This window comes from Pecten maximus, chromosome 3 (genome assembly GCF_902652985.1).
Source record: "Pecten maximus chromosome 3, xPecMax1.1, whole genome shotgun sequence".
Taxonomy (NCBI): Eukaryota; Metazoa; Mollusca; class Bivalvia; order Pectinida; family Pectinidae; genus Pecten; species Pecten maximus.
In genome coordinates, this window is record NC_047017.1 from 32230029 (window position 1) to 32249514 (window position 19486).

Below are 19486 nucleotides of genomic sequence, written 5' to 3' on the forward strand. Positions count from 1 at the left end.
GATTGATCGTATGCACATGTTGGCTCTGACTGACCCCAGGGGCTAATGGGCGGGGCTAAAAAGGGTCAAATTAACAAGAACTTCAAAAATCTTCTTCTCTACTCGCAGATATGGTGGAATCAAACACTCTTTATAGATGGAAGGGTCTTAAAGTGCTTTTCCAAAATTGTGAATTTCCTGACCCTGGGGTCTCACCTTTGCCCCTGGGGAGGGGGTAAACTTTACTATAGTTTATATAGGGAAATCATATTTTTGACTATTATTTGTTTGATTTCTATTGGAATTCATTCTAATTTGGTTAACATAATCAGCTTGTGATGGCAGTTTGATGGTTTACACATGTTGGCCCTGAATGACCCCAAGGGGCTGATGGGCGGGGCGAAAAAGGGTCAAATAGACTGAAATTTCAAAGATCTTCTTCTCAAGACCCAATTAAGACAGAATCTCAGGTGACCGTTAAGGCCCATGGGCCTCTTGTCTGATTTAACCAACAAAAACACTAGCGCATACAACCAAAATTAAAAGCTGACTTGATATATTTCACTGAAAATATGTAATAAGCACAATATCTACCAGTATCTTCAGTAAAACATATATATTTCACTTGTGTGGCTGATATTTTGATATTTTTCACTCGTGCTGCACACTGAAAAAAATTTCAAATGTTAGCCCCTTTGGTATTACCGAAGACACTATTAGATATGCTCTATATTTTCAAACAGCAGGTGAAAGAAGGCATCTGATTAATATAGATAGACTCTCAAATTATTTATTATCTGGTTCAAAGCAAAGCACAGCCAAATCATCTTCTGTAGTGTATGTAGGAACACTTGTTGATTCTATGTAATCTCAGATTTAACACCTCAGTATACATAAGGTTCGCTGGTCAGTATACACAAGGTTCACTGGTCAGTATACATAAGATTCACTGGTCAGTATACACAAGGTTGACTGGTCAGTATACATAAGGTTCACTGGTCAGTATACACAAGGTTCACTGGTCAGTATACATAAGATTCACTGGTCAGTATACACAAGGTTCACTGGTCAGTATACATAAGGTTCACTGGTCAGTATACACAAGGTTCACTGGTCAGTATACACAAGGTTCACTGGTCAGTATACACAAGGTTCACTGGTCAGTATACACAAGGTTCACTGGTCAGTATACACAAGGTTCACTGATCAGTATACACAAGGTTCACTGGTCAGTATACATAAGGTTTACTGGGTTCACTGGTCAGTATACACAAGGTTTACTGGGTTCACTGGTCAGTATACATAAGGTTCATTGGGTTTACTGGTCAGTATACACAAGGTTCACTAGTCAGTATACATAAGGTTCACTGGTCAGTATACATAAGGTTCACTAGTCAGTATACACAAGGTTCACTGGGTTTACTGGTCAGTATACATAAAGTTTACTGGGTTCACTGGTCAATATACATAAGGTTCACTGGGTTTACTGGTCAGTATACATAAGGTTCACTAGTCAGTATACATAAGGTTCACTAGTCAGTATACATAAGGTGTGGTCATTTGTCTGATGAAGTTGACAGGAATGTCACACTATAGACAATATCAGAGGAGCACTGTCAAAGCCTGACGGGTCTGCGTTAACTAAACAAATCAGGGGATAGCAAATATATATCAGTCTGTAGATCTCTAGCTAGCCAAAGGTTGGGAGAGTGTTTTTTGTTCCCTAGGAGTGTACCTTGTTATTAAAACATGATTGTTCAAAACTAAAGGTCTTATTTGTTAAAATCAGTTCATGTGTCCTCTGGACTTGGGTGTGAAGTCTGGCTTAGCTCTCCAGAGGTGTGAAGTCTCACTTAGCTCTCCAGTGTATTTTTAGCCCACCATCATCAGATGGTGGGCTATTCAAATCGCCCTGCGTCCGTGGTCCGTCGTCCGTCCGTCTGTCCGTCCGTCCGTCCCTCCGTCCCTCCGTCCCCCCGTCCCTCCGTCCGTCCGTAAACAATTCTTGTTATCGCTATTTCTCGGAAAGTACTGAAGGGATCTTTCTCAAATTTCATATGTAGGTTCCCCTTGGTACCTAGTTATGCATATTGCATTTTGAGACCAATCGGAAAACAACATGGCCGACAGGCAGCCATCTTGGATTTTGACAATTGAAGTTTGTTATCGCTATTCCTCAGAAAGTACTGAAGGGATCTTTCTCAAATTTCATATGTAGGTTCCCCTTGATGCTTAGTTATGCATATTGCATTTTGAGACTAATCGGAAAACAACATGGCCGACAGGCAGCCATCTTGGATTTCGACAATTGAAGTTTGTTATCGCTATTTCTCAGAAAGCACTGAAGGGATCTTTCTCAAATTTCATAAGTAGGATTCCTCTTGGTGCCTATTTATGCATATTGCATTTTGAGACCAATCGGAAAACAACATGGCCGACAGGCAGCCATCTTGGATTTTGACAATTGAAGTTTGTTATCGCTATTTCTCAGAAAGAAATGAAGGGATCTTTCTCAAATTTCATACACAGGTTCCCCTCGGTGCCTAGTTATGCATATTGCATTTTGGGACCAATCGGAAAACAAAATGGCCGACAGGCAGCCATCTTGGATTTTGACAATTGAAGTTTGTTATCGCTATTTCTCAGAAAGTACTGAAGAGATCTTTCTCAAATTTCATATGTAGGTTCCCCTCAGTGCCTAGTTTTGCATATTGGGACCAATCCAAAAACAACATGGTCGACAGACAGCCATTATCGCTAAATCTTAAATTTTATATATAGGTTCCCCTTGTTTGAAAAGTACTAGCTATAGAGGGCTGTTTCTGAATTTACACGGATTAGTAAGACTTAGAGGAAGGGAAAAGTAGAGAAAAGATCAATCTGACATGGAACCTATGAAGATCATTCAATGGTGGGCGCCAAGATCCCTCTGGGATCTCTTGTTACCAGTTGGATGCTGCCTATATATAGCAAACCATCATTTAATACTAGAGAGTATTTCATCATGTTTAATTCTTCTCCACTCCAAAGAAATAGATTGTAAAAAAAATCCAACACAAATATTTTCAGTTCTTCAAAATACCTTGCTCGTCGAGACCCTTAACAAACAATTCTTATACAATGTAAATCCATTTACTTACTAAGGGATACAGAGGGCGAACGATGGCTGGACAGGGTCCAGGCTGTAATAAGGTACCCCAATATTTAGGAGGCGCATGAAAGAATGTTTCCTAATCCTTTACCTTGCAATTGGTGGGTTTAAATTCTGCTTTGTTTAACTTTAAAATATAGACAATATTAGATGAGCACAGTCTCTGTCAAAGTCTGTATCCATACTCTATATAGCATTTTAATTAAAATGTTGTATTAATTTTTAGGACTCTTGAAGTCTCATGATCAGCTCCTTATTGGATTTCAAAATTAAAAAAAAAAAACTTGGCAGAACTTAAATACAGAAAAAAAATTCATTTACTATTTATTTTACCACAATTGTGAAATTAGTTATAAATAGAATAATGCTTTATATTAATCACTCCTGAATGGAAGCAGTTGAGGGGTTTTGTTGTTGAAGAACAAAGAGTCCCCTCAGAAAGCCAGGTTTCCCCAGTGTGAATTTAATGAAGTCAGACTTTCCTGTTAGGGAGGGGTCACCGGGTTCAATCATACTGACCGGGTCGATGAATTTCACAACCGGGCAACGATAATTTCTATAGAAAATAAACGCCGAAGATACGATCGGAAGAACGGTTGAGATATTTTTTTCTCTTTTTTGATGTGATAATGTTGTCCTTCAAGGAAAATAACCCGACCATGGAACAATATAACAGTGTAGGCGGGTATGACCAAATTATGACCCAATCCACGAATTATGCAACATATACAGCAAAATCAACGATCAAAATGACAATAAATCTCAGTTTATCGGAATGATATATTATCAAGTCTTATTATATTGATTGGTAATAGTTAAATAGAAAAATTAAACATTTCCGTATTTTACACCTGTGGCAACGAAGACGCTCTTGAGCTTTACACCCGGGCGTCGCAATTTGCTGACGTGGTAGTGATGTGAAAATTACCAGAGTTGGCCTTTTGTTTTTGTAATTTTTGCATTTATGCAAACGTAACAATTCATTCAAGGACAGGCCTCTTTAAAGGGTCGAGGAAACGGTAGTAAACACATAAAAACCTACCTATGCCAAGTAACATGCATCTTATTTACAATATCCTATGCTGACAACTCGAAACTGCTTAAACACCAGCGGAGAACTCGGGTGTACCGGATTGGTAACCATCCCATATGCTCATGGCATAGTTACAAAAATCTTTTTTTCTTTTCTGAATTCAGCAAAGTCTGGCTTATCAACTGAATTGAAAACTCATCTTTTAATTGAAATTTTTTTTTATAAAAACCAATAGCGACAAAACCGCAATATCTCAAAACCTTCGGGATTATTTAGCACGTTGTAACAAGGATCAACCGGGATTACTTTAACACTGATTCCCCAATACGTCACTGAGGTTATATGTACATATTAAGTCACAACATTACTTGGGTTTTTTTCTTATTCTAAAAAAGAAATTAGATTCAATAGTTGCAGAGGTCATTTATGCAGAAAACACATTTAATCGCCCGAAGAGGATCGCAATCGGCCACACATTGTATATTACTTGTTCTACATCGTTATCACAAGTGTAATGTTAAGAAACACCTTAGAGCCTTATCAAATATGCGTATAATGCACACCATATCGATTTGGTTTTTTAGCCCACCATCATCAGATGGTGGGCTGTTCAAATCGCCCTGCGTCTGTGGTCCGTCGTCCGTCCGTCCGTCCGTAAACAATTCTTGTTATCGCTAATCCTCAGAAAGTACTGTAGGGATCTTTCTCAAATTTCATATGTAGGTTCCCCTTGGTGCCTAGTTATGCATATTGCATTTTGAGACCAATCGGAAAATAACATGTCCGACAGGCAGCCATCTTGGATTTTGACAATTGAAGTTTGTTATCGCTATTTGTCAGAAAGTACTAAAGGGATCTCTCTCAAATTTCATATGTAGGTTCCCCTTGGTGCCTAGTTATGCATATTGCATTTTGAGACCAATCGGAAAACAACATGGCCGACAGGCAGCCATCATGGATTTTGACCCTTGAAGTTTGTTATCGCTATTTCTGAGAAAGTACTGAAGGGATCTTTCTCAAGTTTCATATGTAGGTTCCCCTTGGTGCCTAGTTATGCATATTGCATTTTGAGACCAATCAGAAAACAACATGGCCGACAGGCAGCCATCTTGTATTTTGACAATTGAAGTTTGTTATCACTATTTCTCAGAAAGTACTGAAGGGATCTTTCTCAAATTTCATATGTAGGTTCCCCTTGGTGCCTAGTTATGCATATTGCATTTTGAGACCAATCGGAAAACAACATGGCCGACAGGCAGCCATCTTGGATTTTGACCCTTGAAGTTTGTTATCGCTATTTCTGAGAAAGTACTGAAGGGATTTTTCTCAAATTTCATATGTAGGTTCCCCTTGGTGCCTAGTTATGCATATTTCATTTTGAGACCAATCGGAAAACAACATGGCCGACAGGCAGCCATCTTGGATTTTGACCCTTGAAGTTTGTTATCGCTATTTCTGAGAAAGTACTGAAGGGATTTTTCTCAAATTTCATATGTAGGTTCCCCTTGGTGCCTAGTTATGCATATGGCATTTTGAGACCAATCGGAAAACAACATGGCCGACAGGCAGCCATCTTGGACTTTGACAATTGAAGTTTGTTATCGCTATTTCTGAGAAAGAACTGAAGGGATCTTTCTCAAATTTCATATGTAGGTTCCCCTTGGTGCCTAGTTATGCATATTGCATTTTGAGACCAATCGGAAAACAACATGGCCGACAGGCAGCCATCATGGATTTTGACCCTTGAAGTTTGTTATCGCTATTTCTGAGAAAGTACTGAAGGGATCTTTCTCAAGTTTCATATGTAGGTTCCCCTTGGTGCCTAGTTATGCATATTGCATTTTGAGACCAATCAGAAAACAACATGGCCGACAGGCAGCCATCTTGTATTTTGACAATTGAAGTTTGTTATCACTATTTCTCAGAAAGTACTGAAGGGATCTTTCTCAAATTTCATATGTAGGTTCCCCTTGGTGCCTAGTTATGCATATTGCATTTTGAGACCAATCGGAAAACAACATGGCCGACAGGCAGCCATCTTGGATTTTGACCCTTGAAGTTTGTTATCGCTATTTCTGAGAAAGTACTGAAGGGATTTTTCTCAAATTTCATATGTAGGTTCCCCTTGGTGCCTAGTTATGCATATTTCATTTTGAGACCAATCGGAAAACAACATGGCCGACAGGCAGCCATCTTGGATTTTGACCCTTGAAGTTTGTTATCGCTATTTCTGAGAAAGTACTGAAGGGATTTTTCTCAAATTTCATATGTAGGTTCCCCTTGGTGCCTAGTTATGCATATGGCATTTTGAGACCAATCGGAAAACAACATGGCCGACAGGCAGCCATCTTGGACTTTGACAATTGAAGTTTGTTATCGCTATTTCTGAGAAAGAACTGAAGGGATCTTTCTCAAATTTCATATGTAGGTTCCCCTTGGTGCCTAGTTATGCATATTGCATTTTGAGACCAATCGGAAAACAACATGGCCGACAGGCAGCCATCTTGGATTTTGACCCTTGAAGTTTGTTATCGCTATTTCTGAGAAAGTACTGAAGGGATCTTTCTCAAATTTCATATGTAGGTTTCCCTTGGTCCGTAGTTATGCATATTTCATTTTGAGACCAATCGGAAAACAACATGGCCGACAGGCAGCCATCTTGGATTTTGACCCTTGAAGTTTGTTATCGCTATTTCTGAGAAAGTACTGAAGGGATTTTTCTCAAATTTCATATGTAGGTTCCCCTTGGTGCCTAGTTATGCATATTTCATTTTGAGACCAATCGGAAAACAACATGGCCGACAGGCAGCCATCTTGGACTTTGACAATTGAAGTTTGTTATCCCTATTTCTTAGAAAGTACTGAAGGGATCTTTTTCAAATTTCATATGTAGGTTCCCCTTGGTGCCTAGTTATGCATATTGCATTTTGAGACCAATCGGAAAACAACATGGCCGACAAGCAGCCATCTTGGATTTTGACAATTGAAGTTTGTTATCGCTTTTTCTGAGAAAGTACTTAAGGGATATTTCTCAAATTTTAAATGTAGGTTCCCCTTGGTGCCTAGTTATGCATATTTCATTTTGAGACCAATCAGAAAACAACATGGCCGACAGGCAGCCATCTTGGATTTTGACAATTGAAGATTGTTATCGCTATTTGTCAGAAAGTACTGAAGGGATCTTTCTCAAATTTCATTTGTCGGTTCGCCTTGGTCCCTCGTATTGCATTTTGGGACCAGTCTGTCCTGAAAACAATCTGGCAAACAAAAAAACATTATCGCTAAATCTCAAATTTCTTATATAGCTAGGATTCCCTTGTTTGAAAAGTACTGGAGGGATGTTTCTCAATTTGCACAAATTAGTAAAATGAAGGGAAAAGTAGGGAGAAGATCAATCTGACATAGAATGTATAAAGATCATTCAATGGTGTGCGCCAAGATCCCTCTGGGATCTCTTTTCTCAAATTCCACCAGTGGGATTCAGCACAAGCTTTGACAAAACGACTATGAGATGGTACTGACCAAGTCTTGGTGCTCTGGGGTAGGTCCAATATCAAATATGGCTGCCATGGCGTTATTTGTTGAAAAGTTTAAAATGACCCTAATTCAAAAATGTTTCATTATAAAGAGGTCATGTAATTATATTAATTGTAGATAATGGCTAGAGCTAACTTTTTCTTTTTACAAATTTTAAAGTCAGAGGTCAAATAAAAAAATTCACTGAGGTCAAAGGTTACCAATTTTCCAACTTTTTGATTTTTTATACTGATGTCATTCTGATGATTTTGGTACCTTCAGGTTTTGTTTAGCACTTCCGGTTCATGATGTACGCCATTTTGAAAATTTCCATGATGGCACAATCTTTGCTAAATCTTTAAACGACATCTTCTCAATAACCAAGAGGCTCATGGACTTTATATTTGGTCTGTAGCATGCTGGGGTGAAGTGCTACCAAGTTAAAATCAGTGACCTTGATGTACATGCAAGGTCGAAGATGTCAAATTGGCTAAAATCTTGAAATGACTTCTGAATAGCCAAGAGGCCCAGGAAGTTGATATTGGGTCTGTAGCATGCTTGAATAACGGTTTTACAAGTTTGTTTAAATGAATTACCTAACCCAGGTCAACACTCGCCCACCGCGAGTATTTCTGTCTGTGATCTAACGTTGGTCAACACTCGTCTTCCGTGAGTATTTCTCTCTGTGATCTGACGTAGGTCAATACTCGCCCACCATGAGTATTTCTGTCTGTGATCTGACGTAGGTCAACACTCGCCCTCCGTCAGTATTTCTATCTGTGATGTGACGTAGGTCAATACTCGCCCACCATGAGTATTTCTGTCTGTGATCTGACGTAGGTCAACACTCGCCCTCCGTCAGTATTTCTATCTGTGATGTGACGTAGGTCAACACTCGCCCTCCGTCAGTATTTCTGTCTGTGATCTAACGTAGGTCAACACTCGCCCACCATGAGTATTTCTGTCTGATGTGACGTAGGTTAACACTCGCCCTCCGTCAGTATTTCTGTCTCGGATCTGACGTAGGTCAACACTCGCCCACCATGAGTATTTCTGTCTGATGTGATATAGGTCAACACTCCCGTGAAGCGATTATATGAAACGTGTGTGATTGATTGATTTCCCAGGAAGTGGTATCAAATGAAACGTAAGGATTGTGTATGTTGATGTCTTCAAAGCATGTGATGCTCGTGAAAATACAACGCCCTTTGTTAAAATGGACATTTTGAGTAAAATCACATTGAAACAGTTTCCATATGGAAGAATAATATCTCATGATGCAATTTTTCCACCTATAGCAATCCGGATCTCAACAAGCGTAAATTACTTTACTCGAATGTACTCTGTCGAAATGTGTTGGGTGGTAATTAATGTTTTGACAATCATGTCTAGAAGCGGTCATCAGTGCTTATAACTTACCAACAAATCTATCATTTTTACCGCAAGGCGTGGTGATGGTTTTAGTTTAAACATATTTTATTGTATCATAAATATACAAAGGGATCGGGCACAAGTTTTCCAACTTATGGAACAGTATACAACACAAATATTTTCACAAGATGACATTAAAATTTATATAAAGTGATTTTATTTTTTGAAAATGTGAGTTTAAGAAGAACTGGACACGTTTACAAAAATTGTAACACAAGACTAAGCCCGTAATACATTATACCGATACTGAAATTATGAGAAATCTTTTGATGCGTAATATTACCTGATCTTTGCAGGATTTGACACGCTCTGTACCCTTCTCTTGGCGGACTTAGCACGGTGCTGATTGTGCATAGAAAATGTGATTTAAAAAAAAAAAAAATTTATATGACAGTGGTATGTGTATTCTGTAAAGTTATACGTGTAAAAAGTAAAACGGATGATTATGATATTCTTAATGTGCCAGGTAACTTCTTATGTAAAAAAAAAATAGACAAGAATGTGTCAGAAAATCTGATGGAATTGCCATAATTTGCAAAACAGCATTACAGTCAAAGTTCAATTTTCATCAAATTGAATTTGTACACTGGCTTACAATTTTAAAAAACAATTTTTATATTTCAATTGAGTGTATTTACATACCTCCAAAAAGCTCCAAATACTCTTCACCTAATGCGTTCACTGAAATTGAAAATGAGATGTCGCTTACTAAAGATAAAGGGAACCGCTAGACATCTTCGTGGAGAAGACTCCGTGGGAGGCGGCGATGGCGTCATTTCCAAGAAATACAAAAATGGCCGTGCTTGTTGCGCTGGTGGAAGTGATAGTGAGGTGAAACGGAGTTTCCGATAACAATAAAGATTTCGCGTGGTTTAAAGCTGTCGATAGTGAAATGCTTGTAAAAGTAACGTGATCGAATATGCGATTCATCAAATCACCGAAACGGACAAGATTGACCCTTTCATCAGTAACAATGAAGTTTTGACAATTCCTTCTACCAGAATTTATCAAAGATCAAATATGATACAGATCAATTAATAATCATATAGAAAAACGTAGTAAAATGAACGACTTTAAAAGGTAGGAACAAGAACAAGACACTACCACCACCACCACTGCCAGCCACCAACAAATGCAGAATTACATTAAAAACTTAAACCAGTTTTCTTATTTCCGTCTATTTTATCTCAATTACTGGACATCAAATCTAAATTTGTTACATTAATTTTAGAATTAAATCGAACCCTGTCGACATTAATTGCTGTTTGTGTTTATTTAGCATTGCAATTTTATATCTAGATTTCTGAAATTTTAGTATTAACATTTTGCATTAGCTGCACCGACATTAACTGTACTCAATGGTATGGACTATTTATTCCACAGTGACTTACATATTCTATAACTGTATCGTGTACAGGGGGTTAATACTCCTGTAACGTATTTAGCATCTGATCCCAACGTGTTCGACAGATAATGTGTCCGGCCATATTTACGTCACAGGAGTCCTTTATATAGACAGCGGAAGCCCTAGATCGACAAGAGTTTAGTGAAACGATGGAGGGGATGGACAACATAACGACCGAGGCCAGGGAGTTCTGTGGAACATTTGAAGCCTCTGTGAACGGCACAAGATTTGACTGGATGGAAACTTGTTTAAAGCTGGCTATGTTGGTTTCCGACAAATTCGGGATTTTGTCACCAGTTGTCATGTCCGCTCTGCAGAACTTCAAATATGTAAAGATTATTATCGAAGAACGAGGATATAATATTCAAAGTAGGGAAGAATATGAGAACGCCTCAAAATTATTTGGTTTTCCGGTGGCATATTGCGCAAGTATATTCAAACGACAACATCGTATCGTAAAATGTTCTAATATTCTCTCCAATCACACAATACTCGACTTAGGGGGAGTTACAACATTTTGTAAGCAGAACGAAGAATTTCAAAGCGCCTGGATTTGTTCGGATGTTCTCAAATTTACGTCGATGGTGTTCAACATCACTCAGTATTTTAAATTCGACGAGGAGCTGATTTTCTACTCCTATTTCTATCCTGTTGTAGTTCTGCTTGTCCTATTGTCAAACATTCTCCTGGTGGTGACTTTTCTTCGGGGACGGTTTTTGTCAGCAGCCCACCTCTTACTGGTCGCCATATCACTGATGGACTCCCTGACCGTTGTGTTACCTTCCCCATACTTCTTCTACTACTTGACTCTCGGCAACTATGACTCTTACATTCCGTACAACCACTGTATCGCGATCAACGCCATACTATTGTACATATCACCGATTTGTCACGGAATCTCAATATGGCTGAATTTTGGACTAGCACTACAGCGCTATATACTTTTGTGGCACCGAACCTACCTGAGCAGCTCACTCTTGCGAAGAAAGTACTGTATCATCTTCATGCTTGTTATTCTGCTAGTTGTCGTTGCTGTCTTCACCCCCGGGATAATGACCCTAACCTACTATCCTGTTGTCTATGCTCACTCTTCTAACAATGAAGAAATCATGACGACTTTGAAAAGTCCAATTTTGGGAAATTCACAGTCACGTTTCGCCCAGACGTACTTTGCACGATGTATGATCATACAGCTGCTTCCGTGTATGGGTATGCTGATGCTGTCTGTCGAACTTGTCCTCAAATGGAAATCAGCCGTGAAAGCGAATCGCAAAATGACGACCAATGAGAGAGGGAATGGGGACGCGGAAAGCACTCGGACATTCAACATGGTAGTCCTGTACATGCTAGCAATATTCCTTCTCGCCGAGATACCGACGGCATATGCGACGTTTAATGTTTCTTGGGCTATGATTAGTAACGGGACTGTCGATGAATACGTTCGTGTGATTGGCTTTATAACAAACATCATCATCTCTATAACCTCGCCTCTGAACTTACTTGTATACGTTTGTCAAGGTGCCCACTTCAGGCAAAACCTAAAACAGCTTCTGTGTTGTAGACCTCGACAAGAAACCCGATCAGGAGACTGGACACGATCTAGAATGACAGAAATCGATCAGTAGCCAACCATTAGACTTGGTAACCAGGCGCTCACAGCTAATGGTAGCGTGTTACTGATGGGTAACTACACATTGGATACTTTATAACATTGTTTGGTGTGTTACTGATGGGTAACTACACATTGGATACTTTATAACATTGTTTGGTGTGTTATCGAGGAATATCAAGCATATGACTATTGAAACCAGTAGTGTTTGGTATGTTACGATAAACAATGAAATATCAACAGAACTCGAATCAAAATAGCACTAGGCGATGATAATTGTGGTTTCATACATAACACTACTCGCGCTTAACACATCTTAAATTCAGTAAAACTTATGCTAGTGTTCAATATTAAATTCCATTTGATAAATGGTATTGTAGAGTTAAAGGATATCTGCGTCATATAGTTCACGATCTTCAACCTCCCAGTAACTCCAAGGATTCAGGGTGTTTGCAGTTGTTACTTGCAAATTAATAATTTCGAAAAATGAATTTATACCAATAAGTCGGTACTGTATGTCAAGTTTTTTTTAGTTTTTGTTGTTGTTGTTTTTTTGGAGAAGAATGTATGTTTTTTTTTTCTCAAAACAATGAACTAAATTGGCTTCTATGATGCCACTCATGTTATTAAATGATTGTAAGGCTGTCCTTGTTCATCATCATTGTGTCGACCTAACCATTGTAATGCTATCATGTCTGATGTTTTCATCAATAAAATGTGCTTGTAAGGTATATATTGTATTGTTGTCGACTTCCTTATGAAAGGAGAGCATCTGTAAAAGATTTCACATGAGTGTATTCCCAGGGCTATTTCACAGGGGTAGGAACTTACGTCACATGCATGGACTGGGTAACACAAAAATGGTGTCTCCACGGCCCGTTTCGGAGTAAGTTTTTGCATATTACAGTTTTTTTTCCGTCCATTTTGTATGTCGAAACATGGCCTACTGAAGATCTACACAATAAAGGATTACTTGATTTCAACAAATAGCGAATATCATCCCTTTATTTGGCCAAAAACTGATATAAAAACACATTTAAAATCATACGTGGATATAGGGAACACACTCGACCATGTTTCATGAAATTTGGCTATAAAAGGCATGATCGCACTATATATTGAAACTATCCTATTCTCCGCTTAATCTGAATGTATAAACACAACTAGAATTATATACAAATGAATACATGAATGTTTTATTTTAAAAGAAAAATAATCAACTTAAACAAAAGGATATCGATAAAACTCCAAAATAAACGGGATATGGTCAACACTTTGCAACGCATGGTTTTATATTCAGAGCGTTCGATGAAGGTTTTATGTCAGCATTATAACTATGTCTATGTCTATAGAATATTGCCCAACTTCAACAAATTTGAGATAACTAGGAAAGGGAAGAGATAACAAAAACACTAGTTTAAAATGGAAAACATTTTTGGTTTGCTGATATGCTTGAAGAAGAGTTGATTTGAAAGAATCTAGAGAATCAAAGGAAGTAATTTGTGGTGATAAAGCAATCCAGCTGGTGATTGTTCTGGGAAAGACTGATAATTCGTATGGAATTTGATATGAATTAGAGTGTGAATTTCGCAAGAAAAGGTTCGGTGGAACGGGACAGTCGTCAAGAGCGGCCACCGGCCTTTGACCTTTAACCTAAAACGATGTCCACCAAAATCGTAGTTGTTGTAGAGCGAGGTGGTGTAATAAAAGAGCAAAGAATTCCAACATTATAACAGCCATGTTTCAAACTCAAAGTCGATTAAACGAGAGTAAAATATTTACACAAATATAGATAGCCATCTGAACATACGCCCTACCACTACGTCTGACATCATATCGCATAAGGAAATATTTCCTAGTGACGTCATGATGTCCACCATACTCAGCAGTCGACCGCGCAGAAATCGTGACGGTAACAATCCCATGAATATGGAATCAACTGGGACATGAACACACCGTAGGTAGAGAATGTAGGGACGCTGCTATCTAGAAATAGGAAATTAACTATTTGGAAATTGAAATCATTCAAATTTATCATACAAGTAAGTTGTCCCTGTTGGTTACGTTGTCAGTAAAGATCGGTATAAGCAGCTGATATTATAGTCTGTTGTGTCCTTGATTCTAAATGCTATATCCGATCGATGTGGTTGATAAAGTTTATTGTTATCTTAGGAAATTGAACGTTTTTGTAATGTTTTGGTGTGAACATGGACTACATCAGTGTGGTCGTTTTATTGTCGATTGACTGGTTCTAGTTTTAAGGATATGACTTAACACGGATTCGACCTTGTTTTACATGACAGGTGTCGTCGATGAAGCAGAAGTCGCTTAATATTCCGGACCATCTGGTCTGATTCTTCTTGTACTTTTTCAGTGGTTTCCACGCAATATTCCGCTCTCGCTTTATCAACTTTAAAAGTGAGAATTACGGTTTCGTTCACATGTCAGTATCCATTCCGTTCCGTTTACGAGATATCTTGCAAATGGATTTATTATAGAAACTTTTCAAATTTGACCTTTAACCTTAACAAATGACCGCTGAAATTGGATCTTGTGTATAACTTGACCGAGTTAGTAATGTTATGGTGTGAACACGAACTATATGCCTATCTATGTGATGAAATCCAGGTGAGGCATTTCATGGAAAAGACAAGCAATTCATGGAAAGTGGTAAAATCTATGTACACATGCTGCCCGAATCATTTGTCTGATGACGGTACATACCGTACTAGTCATCGAACGTCACGTAAACATTCATTGGTTGTGTGACAGAATCCTTACATGACGTCAGTGATATTACAGAGATATAACGGTAAACCAATTTTTATTTTGCATTTTTTTCATATTATTGCGTATATATTTAAAAAATATATATATATAACCTTATGAACGATGACACTTTTATTTTGATGAAATCTGTACATTAAAAACATAAATTATTGATTATAAAAGGTAATCACAATTCGTTGATCAACAGTATGGATATGTAAATTTTGTGTCATACACGATTTAACTCATGCGCACAACAAACTACAACACTTGAAAACAAAAATGGCGTCCCGCGTGAGTCGACCTCAATTGAAAACGGTAATAGCTTCAGCAACAAAGAGAAGAATGGCCAAATGGTCAAATACAATCCTAGAATTACACTAGGAAGCAGTACAGTAGATGGGAACAGTTCAAACAAGCGAACAATAAGTACGTACGCTGCTCGTATTTTGCTGCTATGTCTATACCTAATAACGGACTTGGTAGAATATGTATACAGTCTGTACCAGTACTTCGCTACTGTCTTTGACTACTATGAAAAGGGTTAACACTTATATGCACATACATATTTAACAATGTGTAACATCGTTATCCAACTAACCCAGATGGAACATTTCGACTTGTTAGCTATAGTGTGTTTGTGTTTCAAAACAGTCACGCGATGCTTCAAAAATAATATCCTCGCAAAATTTATAGGGAGTTTCCCAACTTAAAAGTGTTCATTATACAGAGGTCATGTAACTATATTATTTGTAGATAATGACTGGGGCTAACTTTTATATTTTACAACTTTAAGGTCAGAGGTCAAATAAAAAAGCTCGCTAAGGGGTCAAGTTTGTCTATTTTTAGAAAATCTTCATTTTCATTTTCAAAAATTCTTTCGGAGTATGATGCAGTATGCCATTCTGATGATTTTGATGTCTTTATATTTTTGGATGCCCACAACTCGCATTTTAGGTTTTTTAGCCCACCATCATCAGGCAGCCATCTTGGATTCCGATAGTTGAAGTTTGTTACCGCTATTTCTCATGAAGGGATCTTTCTCAAATTTCATATGTAGGTTCCCCTTGGTGCCTAGTTATGCATATTACATTTTGAGACTAATCGTAAAACAACATGGCCGACAGGCAACCATCTTGCATTTTGACAATTGAAGTTTGTTATCGCTATTGCTCAGAAAGTACTTAAGGGATCTTTCTCAAATTTCATATGTAGTTTGCCCTTGGTGCTTAGTTATGCATATTACATTTTGAGACTAATCAGAAAACAACATGGCCGACAGGCAACCATCTTGCATTTTGACAATTGAAATTTGTTATCGCTATTTCTCAGAAAGTACTTAAGGGATCTTTCCCAAATTTAATATGTAGGTTCCCCTTGGTGCTTAGTTATGCATATTGCATTTTGAGACCAATCGGAAACAAAAAGGCCGAAAGGCAGCCATCTTGGAATTTGACAATTGAAGATTGTTATCGCTATTTCTCAGAAAGTGCTGAAGGGATCTTTCTCAAATTTCATTTGTCGGTTGGCCTTGGTCCCAAGTTAAGCATATTCCATTTTTGGACCAGTTAGAAAACAACTAGGCCTACAGGCAGCCATCTTGGATTTTGACAATTGAAGTTTGTTATCGCTATTTCTCATAAAGTACTGAAGGGATCTTTCTCAAATTTCATATGTAGTCCCTCGTATTGCATTTTGGGACCAGTCTGTCCTGAAAACAATCTGGCAAGCAAACAGCTATTATCGCTAAATCTCAAATATCTTATATAGCTAGGATTCCCTTGTTTGAAAAGTACTGGAGGGATGTTTCTCAATTTGCACAAATTAGTAAAATGAAGGGAAAAGTAGGGAGAAGATCAATCTGACATAGAATGTATAAAGATCATTCAATGGTGTGCGCCAAGATCCCTCTGGGATCTCTTGTCTCAAATTCCACCAGTGGGATTCAGCACAAACTTTGACAAAATGACTATGAGATGGTTCTGACCAAGTCTTGGTGCTCTGGGGTAGGTCCAATATCAAATATGGCGCCATGACGTTATTTGTTGAAAATTTACAATGACCCTAATTCAAAAAGTTTTCATTATAAAGAGGTCATGTAATTATATTAATTGTAGATAATGGCTAGGGCTAACTTTTTCTTTCTACAAATGTTTAAGTCAGAGGTCAAATAAAAAAGTTCACTATGATGTCAAAGGTCACCAATTTTCCAACTTTTTGATTGATGATTTTGGTACCTTCAGGTTTTGTTTAGCACTTCCGGTTCATGATGTACGCCATTTTGAAAATTTCCATGATGGCACAATGTTTGCTAAATCTTTAAACGACATCTTCTCAATAACCAAGAGGCTCATGGACTTGATATTTGGTCTGTAGCATGCTGGGGTGAAGTGATACCAAGTTAAAATGAGTGACCTTGATGTACATTCAAGGTCGAAGATGTCAAATTGGCTAAAATCTTGAAATGACTTCTGAATAGCCAAGAGGCCCAGGAAGTTGATATTGGGTCTGTAGCATGCTTGAATAACGGTCTTACAAGTTTGTTTAAATGAATTAACTTTACCTGCATTCAAGGTCGTCAAGGTAAATGCTTCCATAAGTTTGTCAAACGTGTGAAAAACCCGTCAAATTGTCCAGGACAATTCTAGTTAATGATATGACGTAGGTAAAAGCTCATCAACAGTGAGTATTTTTGTCTGTGATCTGACGTAGGTCAACACTCGCCCTCCGTGAGTAATTCTGTCTCTGATCTAACGTAGGTCAACACTCGCCCTCCGTCACTATTTCTGTCTGCGATCTGACATGGGTAAACACTCGCCCACCGTCAGTATTTCTGTCTGTGATCTGACGTAGGTCAACACTCGCCCTCCGTGAGTATTTCTGTCTCTGATCTAACGTAGGTCAACATTCGCCCTCGTCAGTATTTCTGTCTTTGATCTGACGTAGGTCAACACTCGCCCTCCGTCAGTATTTCTGTATCTGTTCTAACGTAGGTCAGCACTCGCCCTCCGTCAGTATTTCTGTCTGTGATCTAACCCAGGTCAACACTCTCCCAACGTGAGTATTTCTGTATCTGATCTGACGTAGGCCAACACTCGCCCTCCGTCAGTATTTCTGTCTGTGATCTGACGTAGGTCAACACTCCCCTCCGTCAGTATTTCTGTCTGTGATCTGACGGTCAGTAGGTCAACACTCGCCCTCCGTCACTATTTATGTTTGTGATCTGACGTAGGTCAACACTCGCCCTCCGTCAGTATTTCTGTCTCGGATCTAACCCAGGTCAACAATCGCCCACCGCGAGTATTTCTGTATCTGATCTAACGTAGGTCAACACTCGCCCTCCGTCAGTATTTCTGTCTCGGATCTAACCCAGGTCAACACTCGCCCTCCGTCAGTATTTCTGTCTGTGATCTAACGTAGGTCAACACTCGCCCTCCGTCAGTATTTCTGTATTTGATCTGACGTCGGTCAACACTCGCCCACCATGAGTATTTCTGTCTGATGTGACGTAGGTCAACACTTGCCCTCCGTCAGTATTTCTGTATGTGATGTGACATAGGTCAACACTCGCCCTCCGTCAGTATTTCTGTCTCTGTTCTAACGTAGGTCAACACTCGCCCTCTGTCAGTATTTCTGTATTTGATCTGACGTAGGTCAACACTCGCCCTCCGTGAGTATTTCTGTATTTGATCTGACGTCGGTCAACACTCGCCCACCATGAGTATTTCTGTCTGATGTGACGTAGGTTAACACTCGCCCTCCGTCAGTATTTCTGTCTCGGATCTGACGTAGGTCAACACTCGCCCACCATGAGTATTTCTGTCTGATGTGATATAGGTCAACACTTCCGTGAAGCGATTATATGAAACGTGTGTGATTGATTGGTTTCCCAGGAAATGGTATCAAATGAAACGTAAGAATTGTGTATGTTGATGTCTTCAAAGCATGTGATGCTCGTGAAAATACAACGCCCTTTGTTAAAATGGACATTTTGAGTAAAATCACATTTAAACAGTTTCCATATGACGAAAAAAAAAACACTATTCGTTCTATCGAAGAATAATATCTCATGACGCAATTTTTCCACCTATACCAATCAGGTTGTCAACAAGCCTAAACTACCTGACTCGAATGTACTCTGTCGAAATGTGTTGGGTGGTAATTAATGTTTTGACGATCATTGTCGAAATTTGTTGGGTGGTAATTAATGCTTTGACAATCATTGTCGAAATGTGTTGGGTGGTAATTAATGTTTTGACAATCATGTCTAGAAGCGGTCATCAATGCTTATAACTTACCAACAAATCTATCACTTTTACCGCCAGGCGTGGTGATGGTTTTAGTTTTAACATATTTTTATTGTATCATAAATATACAGATCGGGCACAAGTTTTCCACTTATGGAACAGTATACAACACAAATATTTTCACAAGATGACATTAGAATTGATATAAAGTGATTTTATTTTTTGAAAATGTGAGTTTAAGAAGAACTGGACACGTTTAACACAAGACTAAGCCTGTAATACATTATACCGATACTGAAATTATGAGAAATCTTTTGATGCGTAATATTACCTTATCTTAGCAGGA

General features: G+C 38.5%; 1 protein-coding gene across 1 annotated transcript; it reads left to right on the top strand.

The window, feature by feature from the left end:
* Positions 1 to 10664: 10664 nt before the first annotated feature.
* LOC117322716 (sex peptide receptor-like) lies at positions 10665 to 12140 on the top strand. The gene has a single exon (XM_033877655.1). The coding sequence runs from the start codon at positions 10665 to 10667 to the stop codon at positions 12138 to 12140; it is 1476 nt and encodes a 491-aa protein (XP_033733546.1).
* Positions 12141 to 19486: the final 7346 nt, after the last annotated feature.